Here is a 20370-nt window from a genome sequence, read left to right on the forward strand (position 1 = left end):
CACAGAGAAAACCCACCTCCATCCTCTGTCATTGCCCTTCAAGGATTTGAAGGCTGTGAGCATATCCCGCATCAGTCTTTTCTTCTCCAGACTGAGTCACCCCAGCTCTTTCCTTAGCATCAGTCCTGCCTCCCAGGCTCTTAAACATGTTTGTCTCTCTGCACTTGACTTTCCAATCTGCCCAGTCTTTCTTGAACTGCGGGGCCCAACACCAGACACGTGACTGCAGAGGAGGCCTCCACAGTGTTGAATGGAGCGGAAGGATCATGGCACTGGATTTGCAAGTGATGCTCCTGTTCTTACAGCCCAGGAGGCGGCTGGCTTTGCTTACAACAAGAGTCACTGCTTGCTCGTATGTAGCTCCTGGTCTGCTATCAGGTCCTTCTCTGCAGCACTGCAACTTAGCCAGTCATTCTGCAGCCTGGATTTGTGTATGCGGTTATTCCCTCCCAAGTGCAGGAGTTTGCACTTGTCCTTGTTGACTCACACTTGGCTGATTGCAAACTATGTCTCCAGTCCATCCAAGTCATTCTGGACCCAAGCCCTGTCCTCCACAGTGTCTGCGGGTCCACCCAGCTTGGTGTCACCTGCACATTTCAGAGAATCCTAGAAAAAGGGGGTTGGAAGGGACCTCCACAGGTCATCTAGTCCAACCCCTGAATGTGCGAAGTGTGCACTCAATCCCATGATTTAGCTCATTATTAAAGATTTCAAACAGTTCCAGACCAGGACAGACCCCTGGGGAACCCACTTGATACCTCCCAACTAGACATTGAGCCATTGATGACAATTCATTGCGTATGATGTCTGTATTTCCTTATGAGTGTGTGTGAGAGAGAAAGAGAGACCTCAGCAATATCTCTGTGAATGGTGCCTGTGGAAGTGTTCTTCAAACACTGAAAACAGCCCTTGGTAAAAGCATGTCAGTTCCTGGGGAGGCTGGGAGGGGTGACAAGCCATACCCACCTGCTAGCTCAGGGCAGGGCAAGGGAACAGAAACAGCAAGGTAATTTCATTGGTTTAATTGCAAGGCAATGCACCTGGGTAAAAATAACTTCAACTCTGAGTCCAGGATGCCAGGGTCCACACTAGCTGTGACAACTCAGGAAAGGACCTTGGGGTCATTAGAGGAGTTCTGTCAAAATGTCAGCTCAGCCTGCCAAGAAAGCCAATAAAATGCTGGGCATCACTAAGAAGCGAATTGAAAACAAAGCAGGGAATGTTTTGCTGCTGCTATATGAAGCCCTGGGGTGCCCACTCCTTAAATACTGTGCCCAGGTCTGGGCCCTGCATCTCAAACTGAGGCTGGGGATGAGGAGGACCATTCTGCCTCTGTGGTGGGACTGGCAGCCCCCAAAACCTGCTGCACCTCTAGGATTTATGCTGTGCATCTCCTGCTCAGGCTTACTGCATGCTGCACATCTTGCATTGAGTTAGTTGAGAAGGTGCAAATGCCCCCTGCCTTGTGCCTGACTTCACGCTGCAGCAGCTGCTGCCTCCCTGCTCTCGCCCATCTCAGCTGACTTGTTTTTCTGCCTTTCCCTTTAGTAACCTGAAAGCAGCAGTTCTGCCTAGACACAAGTGATGCCTGCACTGGAGGACTGGCTTTCCAACCAGCAGCCTGGACTCTGCAAGCAACACCCAGCAGAAGGCAGGGCCTCCTGGCACGCTCCGTCCAAGTGACTCGTTCAGTTCCGGGCCTTGCCTCCCTTCCGGTTTCTGCAACAAAACCTCTCTTCCCACAGAGATCCTTGCCCCGGGACATGGCCTGGGCTCTTGTCCTGCAGATCTGCGGGGGACTGCTGGCAGCGGTGGCTGCTAGTGGTAAGATCTGAACGGGGCGGGTGCTGGGAGCGCTGGGTAGGACAGGAGCGGGGCATCATGAGCCTGAGGATGGCAGCAGCACTGAGACGGGGCAGCTCCCACTAACAGGCCACGTCTACATGTGCAATTAATGTGACTGAATAAACTGGTAAATTAATCCCAGCATCACTGTCTACATGTGCATTTAAGCACAGTAATTCACTGTGCTGCCAGATAGCACTTATATCTGGTGGGACTGTCTGGCAGTGCAGTTAACAAATCTACTGCACCCTAATGACCGTGCCCGTGTAGAGGGTGATGCTTTACGGAGTAGCAAACTAGTCTTCTGTGCAGTAAAGTACCTCGTGTGGATGCACCCACAGGCTTGCTGCATCTCCATCCTGGGCTCAGCCTGGAGCAGAGCTGCAGGGGAGTGATCTGCACAAGGATGTCTCTGCCCAAGCTGTTTGCACATGTGCCCTCCCATCCGTAGGAGGTTTGTCCAGCAAGCAGTTTGCATTTCTTCCCCAGGGTCTGAACCCCTCTGCAATCAAATGGCTCTTTTTTGATTTCAGATGTTTGTTCTTATTAACACCACAACTGCAGAACCACAGTGACAGTGGAGCAAGCATCTTTGAGTGATTTCATCGTTCCCCGGGCCGCCTCTTCCTGTAGATGCGCAGCCTGGCTTTCCCCGGAGCGGGGTCTTCAGACCTTCCTTCAGACTGCAACCACAGTCCTTACTCAAGGCTGTGTCTCAAGTCACATTTAGCCCATGTTAACTGCCCTTACAACAGACATCCATGCATTTGAGCAGCAAGGCACAGGCTGATAAAGAGGATTTTTTTGCTCGAGAGGTCTTTCCCAAATGTGTCCTGTAACTTGTTCAGCTCCGGCCCAGCTACTCCACAGATGTCATCCAAGTTCAAGGCTCAGGTCCAGTGCCAGGGCTGGGACTGACTAAACCCCCCACTTGTCAGTCCCAGCTCCCTACACCACACTGGAGGTAGTGCAAAACTGCTCGTAGTAGAGAGCCGGCTCACCCTGGCACACAAGGGGCAGGCGCTTCCAGGCTAGGCATAGGACAGAGAGGGCACTGACTCTAGGCATGGGGGCTTTGTGTCCTCACAGGCAGATGTATACCTGTGCTCTCTCATAGCCTCCAACTTTGACTTTCAGTGGGAGGATCTCAGCTACACACCCACTTTATGGAAATGGGAGACACCTCCTTAGCTTGCTTCTGCAGCAGTACAGCGAACCTTGGAGGCATCTGACCCGCAAGCCTCCGGGCTTCGGCCTGCGTATAGGATGCCTGCCAAAGGATTTGGAAGTATCTGAAGCCCCAGGCAGGAGTGGAAGATGCTTCCCAGTAGCAGGGTCACATATGGTTATTGAATGATTCACACAGATTTGGACTAGATTTGGCTGATTTGACTTGGGACATGAAAAATTTTCCTTAAAAAAAACACAACCTCCCCCCAAAACACCAAGCTCTCTCTGGGGGTCTTAACTGGGCAGGGGCACTCCCTGAGTAGCTAAACTGCCTGCAGCTGGGCTTATACCATAGGCTGTCTGCTCCATCTAAAACACCCAGACTGTGCTGTTACAGCTTCCTTGTGACAGCACTGCCCATCAGGCTGGGTTAAAGCATTGCCCTTCGCTCCCCTGTCAGTCTGTCCCTTGTCCCATCTCGTCTGTGTTGGTTGTAAGCTGAGCCAGGGACCTTCTTTTCATCCCATGTCTGTGTAGCTCAGAGCCACTGAAGTCTTGTTCTGTTGTTACAGCTCTTAGACAATCAGATAGCATAGTGTGCAATGCAGTATACATCATGTTAACCCTTGATGTCTCCTCTGTCATGCCAGGGCCGCACCACCTGAACATTCTGGTCACTGGAACAGAGGAGGAAAATGGGACCCACACCTACTTCATGATTGCCAAGCTGGATGAATTTGTTGTCGCCAACTACAGCAGCGACACCCAGGAGGTCAGACCCACCCAGGAGTGGGTGAAGCGGGCTGTGGGCAGTGACTATATGCAGGAACTGACCCACAGGTTCCAGCGGTACGAGAAAGGATCCAAAGTTCACATAAAGAGCTGGATGAAGGTGTATAACCATACGGATGGTGAGTGCACCATGCTTGTTCTTGACATACCAGTACACTGAAAATGTTCACAGTTGCTGCCGAGTGCATCCAGTTTCTCAGCTGTTCCTGGAAGCTGATAGAAAACACAAGGGCTAGGAGACTTGTGTGCTTACAGCTGAGACTGCCTGGGCCTGTGAGCAGAGAACCAAGAAATGCTGAGCAGGATAGAAGCAAGTAGTTGGGCTTCTGAACTAAGCCCTGTGTTCAGGCAGTAGGTCCTTGGGCTTGTGCTCTTTACATGCAGAGTCTGAGAAATTCCTCCTGCAGTCCTGGGGATGGAAGCAAAGAAATCCTGGAGGCATTGGCAGAAATGGCCCCAAGCTCTGGGGGAGAGGGGAGTTCCCAGGGCTGGAGAAAGGCGGCACAGTGCCCATCTTTAGCAAGTGGACCTGAGGGATTAGAGAGTGGCAGCCGGACTGCGTTACCTGGGGAGTTCCTGGTGTGAATCAGGAATCTGTAATCACTTGGAGGAGGGAGGTGAGCTCTGCAGCAGCCAGGACAGGGGTATTAGGAACAAATCATGCCAAGCCAGCTTGACTTCCCCTTTTGCCAGGGTAACCAACTTGATAAGCAAGGGGTACATAGTGGGGATAGTATACCTGGGCTTTACTGAGGCTTTTGATGTTGCATTCTTCTAAGAGAACTAGAGAAATAAGGGCAGGTAGTATTGCAGTGAGATGGCCATGTGGGTGCCTCAATAAGTGCAAGCAAAGAGAGCCTATGCATGGGTCAATACCAGCCCAGCAGCAGGTTTCAATGGGGGTTCCACACAAGTCTGGGCTGTCTCAGGTGCTGTTCAGCATGTTTTATCAATAACTCAAATGCAGAAATAAAGCAATTCCTAATCCAGTTTGCAGATGACCCAAAGCTGGGAGAGACAGCAGATAATTCATATTGTTAAACCAGAGAACTGGGCCCTAGAAAGCAAATGAAATTCAGCAGAGAAGAATGTCAAGGCCCTGCTTCACATTTAAATGAAAGCTGGATAGAAACTGGATATAAAGTCATTATACATTTTCAGGCACTAACAGGGTAGCTGGGTCTTTTTATAGTTGGATGGACATTTCCATGGTGCGATTATAACTATGCATGTGTGGCCAGTCTACACTTATTTTGCAATGAGCTAGTTAATAGTAAGGTAATTACTGTGCACATGGGGATGGTCTTCTCAGGTCCATAATATTAGGTGGGAGTTATATTGGCTATAAAAGGCTGGGACTCTGCCCTTTGGGAAGGAGAAGGCTGAGAGGGAAAGGACCGAGCTCTGTCACATGATGGAGGGTGTGGACCACGTGAGCAAGCACCTGTTGATCCCCAACAACAAGAATAGTAACTTGTGGTGGGGGCCTCAGGCGCTGTGCCATGGGAGGAGAACCCAAGTGCACAGCCTGGCTGGGGGTAGCTGGCCAGGCTGTAGCCCACCCAAGAAGTAACTGGGGGTGCAGTGGATCCCATGGAGGTGGGTGTAGCTGGGACATGATGTGAATTCCCCCGGGTGCAGCTCTCACACATCAGCCGCTGGCTGGATACTCCGTCCTGCTGGAGAGCAGTGTATGAGATGGGAGGTTGCCGCGTGCTGACCAGATGCTTCTGTGCAGGGCTCCATGTCGAGCAGGTCCACGTGGGCTGCTCTCTCAGTGGTGACGTTTTGGGGGACCAGAAGTTCCAGTACGCCTACGACGGGGAGGATTTCATCAACTTTGACATCCAGCAGCAAACATGGGTGGCGGCTGTGCCGGTGGCATTTGCCCAGAAGCTACGGTGGGAGAGTCACAAGACCTGGACCCAATATGTACAGTGGTACCTAAAGGAGAAGTGCCAGCAAACCTTGAAGAGCTTGCTGCAGGAGGGAAAAGCCATCCTGGCCCAGAGGGGTAAGTGACCTGTCCCAGTGACACAGGCACAGGGCTTCTAGTGCACAACAGGCTTTGCACACATAGGGGCCATGTGTTGCTCTCTGAGGTTGTCCTGGACCCAGGCTTGTTGCTAACTCCATGTTCTCCTTCCTCCACACAGTCTCCCCCAAGGTGTCGGTGTCCCGTAGAGATGCCCCCGACGGCTCCACCACCCTGTCCTGCCACGTGAGGGACTTTTACCCACGCCCCATCCATGTCTCATGGGTGCAGGAGGGAGGGGAGATCCTCCTGGAGACCTTCACTGGTGGGATCCTGCCCACTGCCAACAACACGTTCTACACGTGGACGTCCCTGGAGCTTGGTCCCGCATCCACCATGCACCACTACGCCTGCCGGGTGGAGCACAGCAGCCTGCCGGAGCCCTCGCTCACCTGGGGTGAAGGCTGTGAGGGGGATAATGGGTGGGGAGCCCCTCTCTGGGAGCTAGGGAGGGACCAGCCACAGAGTTTGACCTCAGGCATCCGTGCCCATGGGCAGCATTCACTGCTCTAGTCCAGGCTCTGCTGTGATTAAGGTACATGGTTCTCAGTCTGGGGGACATCCTGTGGCAAGGGCTTTCACAAGCCAACAAGTTCACATTCAGGATGGTGGAGACTGAACGGCGGTGATCCATCATCCTGTCCCTAGAAACTGCATCCCTGGTGCATGCTGCCCCCAAGTAACTGCTGCCTGCTTCTCCACCCTGCAGTCTCTGACAAGACGGACACTCTGTCCCCCTGGGTCCTGGCTGTCCTCATCATGGCCGGGAGTATGACCCTGGTTATCACTGTCCTAGGCTATGCCATCATCAGGAGGAAAAAGTCAGGTAAGACGGTCTTCATGACAGCAAAGGAATAGGTAGCAGAAGAGGGAGGAACAGTATCTACCAGCAGGGCACGGTGCATATCTGGGGGGAGCCGGGGCATTCAGCCATCATTGCAGCCACCCCCAACAGCAATGAGAGCCCAGGGAGCCCTCCAGCACCAACCCCACAGCTCCCTTGCCATCTGCGCCTTTGGCCACCACGGGGAGTTAGGTGCAGAAAAGCAGACAAGTCACAGCAGTGGCGTTCCTAGAAGGGCTCCGCTCAGGGACCAGGAAGCACCCTCACATGGAGCCCTTCTAGGAATCTGTTGGCCCACAGCTTGCCTCTCCTTGTCAGCCATGTGAAGGGGAAGGACAGCTCCCGTGGGTGGCAGCGGGGTGAGGACGGCCTTCAGGGCCTTAACTGCGGGGACAGAAGTAGCCTAAATTCCTCTCCCGTGGCTGGGGTGAGACCCGCTGGCAGATGAGGCTGGGGCAGGGGCAGCCCACTCCCACCTGCTACTGCAGACAGGCTGGGCCGTGGCTCTAAGAGGGGGGAGCTCCTTGCAGCGAGGCTGCCTGAGTCTGCAGAGAGCCTGAGCTGATTGCTTCATGTCAGGTCCCATGTGCGCCACACCCTGTGCCCTGGGCCTGTGCCACTGGCTGGGGTGCCGGGGGCTCTGTTTTTGGGACACTGTCAATAGGTGAGCCTGGGGCATTGACTGCCCTTGGACATGTCAGGGAGGATTAGTCCCTCTCCCCTCTTCATCTACAATGATGAACCTTTCTCTGCTTGGCTTGCAGGCATCACGCAATCAGGCTATGCTCCAGCAAGCAGTGAGTAACATCCTGGTCCCATATCCCAGGACATTTGGGGTAGGGGGCAGGGGACCCTTGCCTTGCTGAGACCCTGTGAGCCATCACCACCTCTAACTTATGTTTCCCCTATTGGCAGCCAAGAGCTGAGATGAGTCCAAATCGGGCTTCTCATCAGGGACAGCAACCAAAAACCAGGGACCCCCTGGCTTAAGGCAGCAGGACTGCAGACCCGACACTGGTCCCTGCTGCCTGGGAGAGGACCCCGTCTCCACGTCTCGGGCTCTAGCATTTCAGAAGATTATGTTTGTCTGCTGTTTGTCTGTCCTTGGCCATGGGCTACCAGAACTGTCTCCAAGCAGGCGCCTGCCTCTGGCTCTCTCCAGTTATTTATTATTTATCCATGTACATGCCCCTTTTCCTGAAAAGCAGCATGCCTCCAGTTTGTTTTTTTTCCTCTAAAGCCAGCAGATGGGTGGTGATAGGACTGTAGGATGATAGGATCCTAGGAAAGTTGTGACCTCCTAAGGTCACATCTAGGCCAGCCCTGCAGGCTGCAGACATGGCCAGTGGCTCACAGACCACACCGGGCAGTGCTCACTAGTAAAGCCTGAGCTATGAGTGATGTGTGCTTATGCTGGTAGGCAATCCAGAATTAACAGGCTTTCAGTTCCATCACAAGGTGTAGCCTGGAAATGTGGAATAAGAATGTGTTTATCAAGCCTTTAATATTAGAGACAGCCAAGAAGAAACAGCTGCTTTTCAGACAGGTGTCACAGCAGCTAGGAGCAGCCTCTGCGGTCCTGTTCTGCTCGCCTGCTCTTCGCCACACTTGGCCTGGCCAGTGGAGCAGAAGCAACAGGACGTGGCAAGGAGCATTCCTGGATGGGGAGGGAAAGAGATAAGAAGCCCTCCTCTCTCCAGAGCTGTGCTTTTCTCAGGGACACCGGACCCAGTGTATTGGCTCCTTCTAAATCCAGAGATCACCTGGTTCAGTCCATTCCCAGTGGCGACGCGTAGGGGGTGCACAGGAGTGCATGTGCACTGGTGCACCCCCTGTCAGGCCACGCTCCCTACTTAGGCGACGGGTGGGGAGGGGGGGCAGGCGGTAGCACTGGTGCCACCCCTGTGAGCGCCAGCCAGAATGAAGTGGCTGCAGCACTCCTGGAAGTGACTGAGTGTGATTGGCCATGGGGGACCTCCTCCCCACCCGCCCCATGCCGGTCGCTGACTGGTCACTGGGGTGGCATGTGCCCCCCCTGACTCAGATGGCACTAGTCACCCATGTCCATTCCCAAAATCTCAGTGAAAGAAAAAATGTGAGTAACAGAATATTTATTTAAGTGAGCTACAGATACATTTGGGGTGCATGGGTGGGAGGGGGGGGGGTTGAGGAAGACCTCTGCAAAGCCAAGGCAACATGTTGCCAGGATGCAGGCCAGCTTCCTCCTCTCTCCAGTATTCCTCCTGGCTGGTAGAGGTAAAAATGTTTCTTGTGCTGGTGGAGGGAGCTGGACAGGCACAGACACAAGTGCTTATTCTTATGTCCAATAAAAGGTTGGGTTATATAGACCTGCCTTTGTCCATTCCCAGACCTGGAGCTTGTGGGCATCATGCCTTGCTCCCTTGGAGACAGTTTGAGAGACACGGTCTGAGAGCTGGAGAGTCTGGGAGGCCGATAGCTCACCCTGAGGGTAATAGAGCAACAGTGATTATGGTCATTATTGTTGCTGTTGGGACTGTTGGACTGTTGTCCCTTTGAATAAATACCCTTTCCCCCATTAGTGTGTGCGAGTCAGTTTTGTTTAGGGATTCTGCCAACTATTGTAGGATTTGGTAGACAACTGTGCCCACACCTGCCCCAATTCTTAATTGTTGATTGGTTACTCAGTCAACAGATTGCCCATCTACATGGAACCTGGTTTGCTTAATTTAACTAGCTGCTCAACACAGAGAAGGGCAACCCAAATGATTCATAGATGTTAGATGTTAGGGTCGGAAGGGACCTCAATAGATCATTGAGTCCGACCCCCTGCATAAGCAGGAAAGAGTGCTGGGTCTAGATGACCCCAGCTAGATACTCGTCTAACCTTCTCTTGAAGACCCCCAGGGGAGGGGAGAGCACCACCTCCCTTGGGAGCCCGTTCCAGACCTTGGCCACTCGAACTGTGAAGAAGTTCTTCCTAATGTCCAGTCTAAATCTGCTCTCTGCTAGCTTGTGGCCATTGTTTCTTGTAACCCCCAGGGGCGCCTTGCTGAATAAATACTCACCAATTCCCTTCTGTGCCCCCGTGATGAACTTATAGGCAGCCACAAGGTCGCCTCTCAACCTTCTCTTGCGGAGGCTGAAAAGGTCCAGGTGCTCTAGTCTCTCCTCGTAGGGCTTGGTCTGCAGGCCCTTAACCATACGAGTGGCGCTTCTCTGGACCCTCTCCAGGTTATCCGCATCCCTCTTGAAGTGTGGCGCCCAGAATTGCATGCAGTACTCCAACTGCGGTCTGACCAGCGCCCAATAGAGGGGAATTATCACCTCCTTGGACCTATTTGTCATGCATCTGCTGATGCATGATAAAGTGCCATTGGCTTTTCTGATGGCTTCGTCACACTGCCGGCTCATGTTCATCTTGGAGTCCACTAGGACTCCAAGATCCCTTTCCACCTCTGTGCCACCCAGCAGGTCATTCCCTAGGCTGTAGGTGTGCTGGACATTTTTCCTCCCTAGGTGCAGCACTTTGCATTTCTCCTTGTTGAACTGCATCCTGTTGTTTTCTGCCCACTTGTCCAACCTGTCCAGGTCTGCCTGCAGCTGTTCCCTGCCCTCCGGCGTGTCCACTTCTCCCCATAGCTTTGTGTCATCTGCAAACTTGGACAGAGTACATTTCACTCCCTCATCCAAGTCACTGATGAAGACATTAAAGAGTATCGGTCCAAGGACCGAGCCCTGCGGGACCCCACTGCCCACACCCTTCCAGGTCGATACTCTCTGGGTGCGACCCTCTAGCCAATTCGCCACCCACCGGACTGTGCAGTCATCCACATCACAGCCTCTTAACTTGTTCACCAGTATGGGGTGGGATACCGTATCGAAGGCCTTCCTGAAGTCTAAGTATACGACATCCACCCCTCCTCCTGCGTCCAGGCGTTTCGTAACCTGGTCATAGAAAGACAGTAGATTGGTCAGGCACGATCTGCCCGCCATAAACCCGATCAGGATGATCAGGAGCCTGGAGCAGTCTCCAAGCCAGGACAGACTATAAAAGGCTGGGACTCTGCCCTTTGGGGAGGAGGAGGCTGAGAGGGGGAGAGGACAGAGCTCTATCACATGGTGGAGGGTGAGGACCAAGTGAGAAGGGACCTGCTGTTCCTCAAGCCTCAGAAGACTAGTATCAGGGGGCACCTGCAGCAATGAGGTGGCAACAGATTTAAAATGAAGAAGAGAAAGGACTTTGTGATGCCACATGTCATTAGCTTGCGGGATTCATGGCTACAGGAGGGGGTGGAGGCAGAGAAAAAAGCTGGGGTTGACTGGATGAATTCAGGGATGATGGATCTGTTAATGGCTATTAAACAGGACAACTGGAGAAGTTTCCTTTGGCATCTCTGCCCCTCTAATGGTGGGTGCCTGGGAGGGGCTGCATCTGATGATCCAGGCTCCTGATGGGACGAATACTGCGTATATAGAAGGGGCATAATAGTGGTAGACTTTGAAGCTGGGTGTCTGCCTCTGTCCTTGGCTAGGTATCCCATGGCTTGGCCATCCTTGACCATGTGTGCTGCCCTAGGTGGTTCCTGCTCTACACCTCTGTCCTCACACTCAGACCCACCATGGGCTCAGGAAGGGCCTTGTCCAACAAGGCAAGGGGGACCCTGGGGCATCGGGACAGCAGGTGGTGTTGGGGGGAGGCTGGGAGGGGAGGAGGGGACCAAATGGTAGTTCCTATGCCCCCAAATGTCCACCTATGTCCCAGAAGGATCCAGAGCAGACTGCTTCAATGGTGGAATAATGCACTGTGGCATAGCAGCCGGAGGACTCTGTATTTCACATGGACAGTAAGGGGCTGGAACAAGCTGTGGAGGGGGCTGGAGGGTGTCCACAAGGTGCTGTGGGGGAATGGAGGGGCAGTGTGCAGGATGCCTTGGATAAATGGGGCTGAGGACTGAGGAGCCAAGACTCAATGGGCCACTCCAGCACCCCCGTGATCCCCACAATGGCTGTGGGTACTGTGTGTGTCCCCAGGACCCCTGTCACCTGGGCTGTGCCTTGGAGCTGTGTGGACACGGGGCAGTGCCTGAGCCAGAAGACATCTGAAATGGAGACATTGCAGCAGGTGAAATGTAGGAGGAGGTGGGGGGAGGACTGGGGCATATGTTTGTATGCACATGCATGTGTGCATCTATCTGTGCATGTGTGTGCACACACATCTGAATGTGTGCATCTGTGCATGTATTTGCACGTGTGTCTGTATGTGTATGTGCATCTGTGCATGTATGTGTGTGTATGTGTGTGGCGTGCACAGTAGGGGGTGCTACTATGCCTCACTGTACCAGGCCCAAAACCTCACCTCCGGAGTTTCCCTCAGGGTGTCTGCAGCTAGCTGTCCCGCTGTTGGCCAATTTGTTCCATGAGGAGATCATGGGACGCCAGATCAAAGGCTTTTTTGAAGTCTAGATATATGATGTCAATCTCTTCTCCCTTGTCCAGGTGATATGTCACCTGGTCATAGAAGGAGATGAGATTGGTTAATTGCTCATGGGAAGGAACGAGTTTGGGGCCAAGATCTTCCAGGAACCGCTAAAGGTAAATTTTATTAATCTACATTGGCTCATCAATACGCTGTGAGGGGTGGAGTACGAGCTCTGCTTTAAGGATCCCAGGAGTAGGGTGGAGTTCTGGGTGCAACTGCAGGCAGGTATGGGGAACCCCCAGCTGGAGTTGTTTGAATCTGCTATGGACAGCCCAAGAAAAGAGAGGCTGGTGACAATTAAAACGCATTCCGACCTAGTAAAGGAAGAGGACTTGAGTTTCTAGCTAAAAGGCGGTGAAAGAGTGTGAAAACTGGAGAATTATAGAAATATAGAAAGTTAGGGTTGGAAGGGACCTCCTGAGGTCCCTTCTAGTCCAACCCCCTGCTCCAAGCAGGACCAGCCCCAAGTAGATCATCCCAGCCAGGGCTTTGTCTAGCCGGATTTTGAAAATTTCCAATGATGGAGCTTCCACCACCTCTCTGAGTAACCTGTTCTGGTGTTTTACTACTAGCCCAGAAAGAAAAATTTCCTAATATCTAACTTAAATTCCCCTTGCTGCAACTTGAGCCCATTGATCCTTGCTCTGTCATCTGCCACCGCTAAGAACAGTCCAGCTCCATCATCTTTCAAACTCCCCTTCAGGTAGTTGAAGGCTGCTATTAAGTTCCCTCTCAGTCTCCTCTTCTCTAGACTAAATAAGCCCAGTTCCCTCAGTCTTTCATCATAACTTCAGCCCAATCAACCTTTTTGTTGCCCTCCGCTGGACTCTCCAATTTATCCACATGCTTTCAGTAGTGTGGGGCCCAAAACTGAACACAGGACTCCAGATGTGGCCTCACCAGTGCTGAATACAGGGGAATAATCACTTCCCTTGACCTGCTGGCAACGCTCCTACCAATGCAGCCCAGGATGATGTTAGCCTTCTTGGCAACAAAGGCACACTGCTGGCTCATATTCAGCTTATTGTCCACTGTCACCCCCAGGCCCTTTTCTGCAGAGCTGCTGCCCAGCCAGTCGCCCCCACCCTGTACTGGTGCATGGGATTATTCCGTCCTAAGAGCAGGACTTTGCACTTGTCCTTGTTGAACCTCATGAGATTCCTTTTGGCCCAATCCTCCAATTTGTCTAGGTCACACTGAATCCTCGTCCTACCCTCCAGAATATCTACTACTCCCCCCAGCTTGGTGCATTGTGCAAACTTGCTGAGGGTACACCTTATGCCACCTTCCAGATTGTTAATGAAGACACTGGACAAAACTGGCCCCAGGAGCAACCCCTGGGACACTCCACTTGATACCAGCTGTCAACTAGACATCAAGCCGTTGATTAGTACTCTCTGAGCCTGATGCTCAGCTAGAGGGTCCTCGAAGAGTTGGGACTGTAGATGGGAGCCTGAAAAACCAAGGCAGTGCTCAAAAGCAAACCTGGAAATCCAAGATAAGTGCAGCACCTCGCTTCATCCATCTCCCTGGGGCTCAATAAGGGTTTCATTTTCTACCAGGGACAACCCAAGCTCTGCAGGAAATGTGGGGAGGAGGGCCACCTCATTGGACAATACACAAACAAAGTCTGTGCTGTGTGCAAGGAAAAGGGGCATGAAGCCAAGGAGTGTGAGCAGAAATGGCAGTGCAATTTGTGTGAAAAAGAGGGGAACATCTTTAAAGGGTGCCTCGAGGCCTACACTAATGCAGGGAAAGAGGAAAACAAGAGAGAGACTCCAGAAAGTTACCCCCCTCACAAAGCCCAACTGAAACCAAGGAGGCAGAAAGTAACCCCCACTCCTACAATGCCCCACTGTAACCAAGGGGGCAGGAACACAGAGGAAGGGGGCAGAAAAGCCCCCAGGAAGGGAGGAGGCAGAAGGGGAAACCCTCTCTGAAAAGGAGAAACAAATCCGCTCTCAAAAAAAATGTGATAGCCTTAAGATGGTTGAGAACTCAGAAAACAGGATGGGGAGCACATACTGGCTGAAGAAATGGGAAGGACAGAGAAGGAAGAGAAAAAAGGGGAAACCAAACCCCCTAAGGAGGGGATCAGGAAAGAGCCCCAGAAAAGGAGGAAAAGGCCCAGAAAGGGAGGCTCTGACATGGAAGTCCAGGCAGGAATGGGGGAGAGCCCAGAGACCTTAAAGGAAAACCAGAACCCCTGGGCAATCCACTGCCACTGGAAGAGGAGCAGGTCCCCCCAAACACAACCAGATGGCCAGGGGAGCCACGATCCTGGAAAGGGTCCCACAGACTGATGAACCAGATGGGTCTGGAGTGGGAAAAAGCCCTGAAAATCCTGAAGCTAAAACAAGGGAAATGAGAAGGCTTCAGACCCACCACACCATCACACTTTTACACAGGGGGATCCTTACAGCTTCAGTGAATGTGAGAAGCCTGCTTAGGAAGAAGAAATGGGACACCATTAATATGGCCCTTGGGCAAGCGTGGGTGGACATCCTTTGTCTCCAAGATGTGCCCTGCCCAGTTTCATAGATTCATAGATGCGGGGGCCGGAAGAGGCCTCAACAGATCATTGAGTCCAACCCCCTACATAGGCAGGAAAAAGCGCTGGGGTCAGATGACCTCAGCCAGATGCCTATCCAGCCTTCTCTTAAGACCCCCAAGTTAGGGGAGAGCACCACCTCCCTTGGGAGCACATTTCATGTTTTGGCCACCCTTACCGTAAAGAAGTTCTTTCTGAAATCTAGCTTAAATCTGCTCTGTCAGTGTGTGACCATTGTTCCTTGTTACCCCAAGAGGCGCCCTGGTGAACAGAGCATCTCCAATCCCTTGCTGCGCTCCCCTAATGAATTTGTAGGCAGCCACAAGATCACCTCTCAGCCTTCTCTTGTGGAGACTGAAGAGGTCCAGGTCCCTCAGTCTCTCCTCATACAGCTTGGCCTGTAAACCCTTAACCATATGAGTGGCCCTCCTCTGGACCCTCTCGAGGTTATCCACTTGCTTCTTAAAGTGCAGCACCCGAAATTAGATGCAGTACTCCAACTGCGATATGACCAATGCTGCATGGGGGGGAAGTATCACCTCCTTGGATCTATTTGTCATGCATCTGCTGATGCAGCGTGGTTAGTTTTGCTGATGATTTCATCACACTGACGACTCATGTTCATCTTGGAGTCCACTAGGACTCCGAGATCCCTTCCTGCTTCCGTGCTGCTGAGAGGGTCACTTCCAAGCCAGGAGGTGTGCTGGATATTTTTGCACCCTAGGTGCAGCTCTGCACTTGTCCTTGTTGTACTGCATCCTGTTGGACTGCCCACTTTTCTAACCTGTCCCAGGTTTGCCTGCAGTTGTTAACTACCCTCCGGAGTGTGCACTTCACCCCATAATTTAGTATCGTCTGCAAACTTGGACAGAGTACACTTCACACCCACATCCAAATCACTGATGAAGACATTCAAGAGTACAGCTCCAAGAACCGAACCTTGCAGGACCCCACTACCCACATCCTTCCAGGTCGATACCAGCCCATCTACTACCACTAAAGGGAACCCAGTCTCCAGTGAGAATTCCCTCTTGCAAGCAACTCAACCCTCTGGTGCCCAGACCAAGAGACAAACCCAGGTTTCCCGCATAGCAGACAATAGCTATACCACTGAACTACCTTTACCTAAAGACTCTGCTTTGTTCGAGGAGAGGTGGTAACTTGGCCCCTCATTCTGGTCAGGAGCCAGTGAGGATGGGACAGCGGGGTCACAGTGCTCCGGAGAGGAGACAGAGTGCACCCCTGCAGCACAGGGAAATCATCGCAGGCATTTTACTGCAGGTCAACACAGAAACAGAAGAAGGGACTTTCCACCTTTTGAATGTATATGCACCAGCAAATAGGAAACGAAACACACCTTCCTTAAAAACATGACAGTACTGATGCTCAGTGGCCCGCCAGTGCTGATCAGAGGAGATCTAAGCTACATCGTGGAGGTGGGAGATAGAATAAGCAGAGGCCAAATGAAGGGACTGGACAGATCCTCCGGACTGCTGCAGCAGCTCATCTGTGGACACAGCCTGGTGCACAGAGGCAAAGAATCCAAAACACTGGGGTGAGGGGGGCAGGAAATTCACATAAGCAGACCTCTTGGGGCAGTCCAAATCACACATAGATTTGTCTTCCTCCCCAAAAGGTGGACAGAAGCTAAAGCCAAATCCATTCCCGTCTGCTTCTTGGACTACTGCCTCCTAAGAGTGAAAGTAGAAATAGGAGAGGAACTCGAGAGAGGCGAGGGCACAAGGAATCTGAATGTGACCCTTCTGGAAGAGCTTTTTTTTTTTTAAATAATATATTGTGTGTTCCAGGTCAAATTAGCCAAATCAGTTCCAAATCATATCAATTGAGCAGAACTCAATCATTCTAAAAACCACATTGATTAAACGGGCAGGCCTCAATCGTTGCAAACACTATGTATGGCGCTACAACCTGGGAGCAACCTCCATCTCAGACCTATCACCCTGGGACTTCAGATATTCCCAGATCATTTTGGCAGGCATCCTATGTGCAGGCCCAAGCCCAAAGGTCTTGGGGTTCAGATGCCCTGAGTTACTACAGGCAAGCATCCTTCATCCTAGACTCTTTAGTCTGGGACTTCAGCTACTCCCTGCACTTGATCTTAGCTCACAAGAAGCCAAGAAGCGACAAGAAGATACAGCAGGAGTTCAGACAGCACTACGTAGGGTGGAAAACCTCTGGTATCCTCTGACCTGGATACCAGAACCACACAGAGTGGTGGGCCAATGTGAAAGAGAGAACGAGAGACTTCTCCTGGAAGGCCAGAAGGAAGCACGCCTGCATTCAGAGAAGGCAACACAAACGCCCCAAGCACAGGTTGCAGAGCGTGCACAAGCAGGGAGCTTGGGGTTGAGACGTGAGGGAAGCCATGTGGGAGGTGAAGACCTGTATCAGGGCCTGGTATAGGGAACAGGCCAGGAAGATCTTCCTGGCCTGGGCCTCCTGGGTGCAGGAGGGGGAGGAGTGGTCTGCTTAAGGTCCAAGGAAACCAAGAAGGAAACTTGGTAGACGGGGCAGGGGTGGAGCACTGGTCTAATGAAGGGATACTGGAGATGGTGGCAGCGGTCTACTGGGATCTCTACATGGTACAACCAGAGGACCCAAGGGCCATGCTGGACTGGCTGCAGAAACTCACACAGGTCTTCAAGGAGGACGAGGGGCAGAAGATGGAGGAGGAGTGGACACTGGAGAAGATCAACACAATATTTCGCAGCTTTCTGAACAGGAAGGCTCCTGGGACAGACAGCTTGTCCAAGGACTTCTCTGTTGCTTTCTGGGACCAGGTAGAGGTTTATAGAGAGCACCTTTAGCAGGCCCACCTGAGAGCAAAGGTGGATAACCCTTCTTTATAAGAAGGGAGAGAGGCAAGACCTGAGAAACTGGCATCCAGTAGTGCTCCTGAACCTTGCTTACAAACGAAAGGCCAAAGTCTTGGCCAAGCATTTTAAATCTCTTAGGGGTTCAGTGATCCATGAGAACCGGGTGTGCCCGGTGCTGGGGTGACAGATCCATGATGCCCTGATGCAGCTGTGAGATGCACTACAGTACCAGTGGGAGAGGGGACAGAAAGCTGCTGTGCTCAACCTCGACTTGGACCAGGTATACCATCACTTGCTACCGGACACGCTGAAAAAGATGGGAGTCTCAACAACTTTTTGTCAGAACCAAATAGTTGTATGCCTATGGCACAGTGGAACATTCCTTTGGTTTGATCCATAGTGGAACATTCTGCTGTCAATCATTCTGCATGCCTGTGCCATGGTGAAAAATGTTGATACATATGGCACAGGGAGAAAGTAGGTCACAGTAGGAAAATTCCGCTATGTAACTATATGCCACAGTAATGGAAAGTTACAGCTTAGAAAAAGTTCCCGCCAAAACTTATGCAAACACGCACAACACCATTGGCCAGTTCCAAATTATTCATATTGGTGACTAGCGATTGGCTTGTTAGTCATATAAAAGTTAGATCAATTTCCGCCCACATTGGAGAACTCCTCATATTGCTCCTGGTTGGACAACTCTGCATATCTCTCCAGCTTAGCACGTTGGAGCACTCCGCATACACCTTGGAGAAGGAGAACTCAGAGAGCGAACTCAGAGAGCTCGAACTCCGCGCATATATCTCTGAGAATATCTGGTGGACTGATTACCTACCAGGGGCTCCCAGTCAACGACCTACCCGACGTACCCCCACTTCGTCTTGCATGCTTGCTCAGCCTGTCACGGACGTCTCATCTCTCAGGAAGCTTTCATTTGTTCGGTTTGCAACTGTAACCTAAATCAGTTTCTTCTTCCTGTGCTGTGTACACCGACGGCGTAAGTAAATAATTTCTTTGTTCAACCAATACGCTTCAGTGCCTAATTCCGCTCCATCGGTCAAAAAGTACCCACCTGCTGCTTTGGGCTACTGGCCATAGCCCCAGCCTACCACTCGACCGCCACATGGCGTCACGAACAGGATACGTGGAAGACATGATGGAGTTGGAATTAATTAAGAACTGCCCATGGCACAGTGGGGACCGCCCAATGTCCGACTCAGACAACCTATGGGCGCACATTGCCTATCACCAGGCAGGCGGGAGGAGCTCGAATATGGTCGCTGGCTATTTCTCCCTCAAAGGAGAGGAGGGAGTCGGGAGGGAGTGGGTCGCTCAAATGGACCCAAGCTCCTTTGGGTGCGTCATGTGCGGAAAAGGGGTCGTGTACCAATCGCGGGATGAAATAGCAATGCTGTCCCTGGCCCGAGTAAAAGCAGCGGGCCCAGAGAATCCGCACCCTGCACAAGAGTTTGCACATTGCATTCGATATGCACTGGAAGGTGGGGAAGGAACACCCCCAGATAAGTTTAACTGTCCAACTCTGGCGCCCCAGTCGCGCGGCCACGAGCTGCTTACTCAGCTTCAGGAAAATTTAGAACTGAAGGGCCACACCGCGACCAAGTGGTCGGGATCTAAGTGGGACAAGGGGAAGATGATTAATGTGCTGTTTCGATCAGTTTCACTCCTGCTACGAGAAACAGCTAACTTAGAAACTCAGTTAGCTACAGTCAGCAAGACCGCCGTGGAACTGGTGGCGTGCCAAAACCTTCTGCCACCACCAGAAAATGGCGCTGAGAAGAAGGGGGGGTACCCAGAGGACCCGGAAAAGAAGGGCGGAGCCACAAAAGAACAGGCGGGACTTCACCCAGAAACCCCGCCCCAGGAGGTGACATCACTCCCAACGGCCCCACCTCCTTATCACGGGGAGGAGGCAACGAGCGGAAAATTGTATCCAACCCTCTCACAAGATACAGTAACTATTTCAGCAGCTGTTCACCCTGTAGCGATAACGAAACAAGTAACCAACCTGCAGGGTGCGACCACCACCACCACCACCTATTGCACTCGCAACAGGACTGAGCTACAGGAATTATGTAGGGAATCGAAAGTGAAATCTACCGAGACATTAGTCATTTGGCTGGGTCGTCTAGTAGTGGAATACGGATCGGAACTATTAGATCTAGAAGAGGCCAGCTTCCTAACACGTCAAGCCTCGTGGAGTGGAGGACATGCTACTGATTTAGAACTGGTAGTAGATAATAACAACTGGAATATTCCACTCCCGTCCCTGGTTGCGGGACAGATTAGGAATAAGTCCCACGCGTGGCATGACAGAAGACCAGGAAAAGCCACAGCAGAACAACTCCTACTAGCTATAATAGGGGTATCCTATTGTTCTTGGAACCCAAAGTTGCATCAGTTGGGGTTGACGCAAGCCCAGCAAAGAAGCAACTGGCCTCATCGGTTCCTACAAAACCCCGGGACAGTCCCAGCCACCCTCGACACCATCGAAGCATGCGTGGAGGTTTACAGAGGAGAGGACGCCATCACTCTTCGCCTCCTCCACACCCCATTAGCTACACAGTCAGCTGGGAATATTTTAAGTCAACTTCCACGGCTGCAAGCCCTCATGAAATCAGCAACCACAAACTCAGCCGTTGTCTCAAGCCATCTTACTGTGTACCCAGTTGAATATCAAAGGCCAAGATATCATCAATTCGACCCACGGAAGGAATCGAAACTGCCACCCCAAAGGACACTGGAGGAAAGAGCAATGTTTGGATTCCTCCTAAATCGCACTAACCTTACTAAACAGCAACTACGTGTCATAGG

At 52.0% G+C, this 20370-nt stretch overlaps 1 protein-coding gene across 2 annotated transcripts; it reads left to right on the plus strand.

The window, feature by feature from the left end:
• The first annotated feature begins 1677 nt into the window (after positions 1-1677).
• Positions 1678-9243, plus strand: LOC102561593 (major histocompatibility complex class I-related gene protein). 2 transcript variants are annotated; one of them, XM_006278305.4, is made up of 7 exons: positions 1678-1824; positions 3666-3926; positions 5546-5821; positions 5964-6239; positions 6552-6668; positions 7451-7483; positions 7602-9243. In XM_006278305.4, exons 1-7 carry the CDS (start codon positions 1764-1766, stop codon positions 7610-7612), a joined length of 1035 nt encoding a protein of 344 aa, XP_006278367.3. In that variant the 5' UTR covers positions 1678-1763; the 3' UTR covers positions 7613-9243. The 2 variants fall into 2 exon arrangements, with proteins under 2 accessions (XP_006278367.3, XP_059571271.1); XM_059715288.1 differs by lacking the exon at positions 5964-6239.
• The last annotated feature ends 11127 nt before the right edge of the window (positions 9244-20370 follow it).

The sequence above is a fragment of the Alligator mississippiensis genome, chromosome 11 (assembly GCF_030867095.1).
Source record: "Alligator mississippiensis isolate rAllMis1 chromosome 11, rAllMis1, whole genome shotgun sequence".
NCBI lineage: Eukaryota > Metazoa > Chordata > Crocodylia > Alligatoridae > Alligator > Alligator mississippiensis.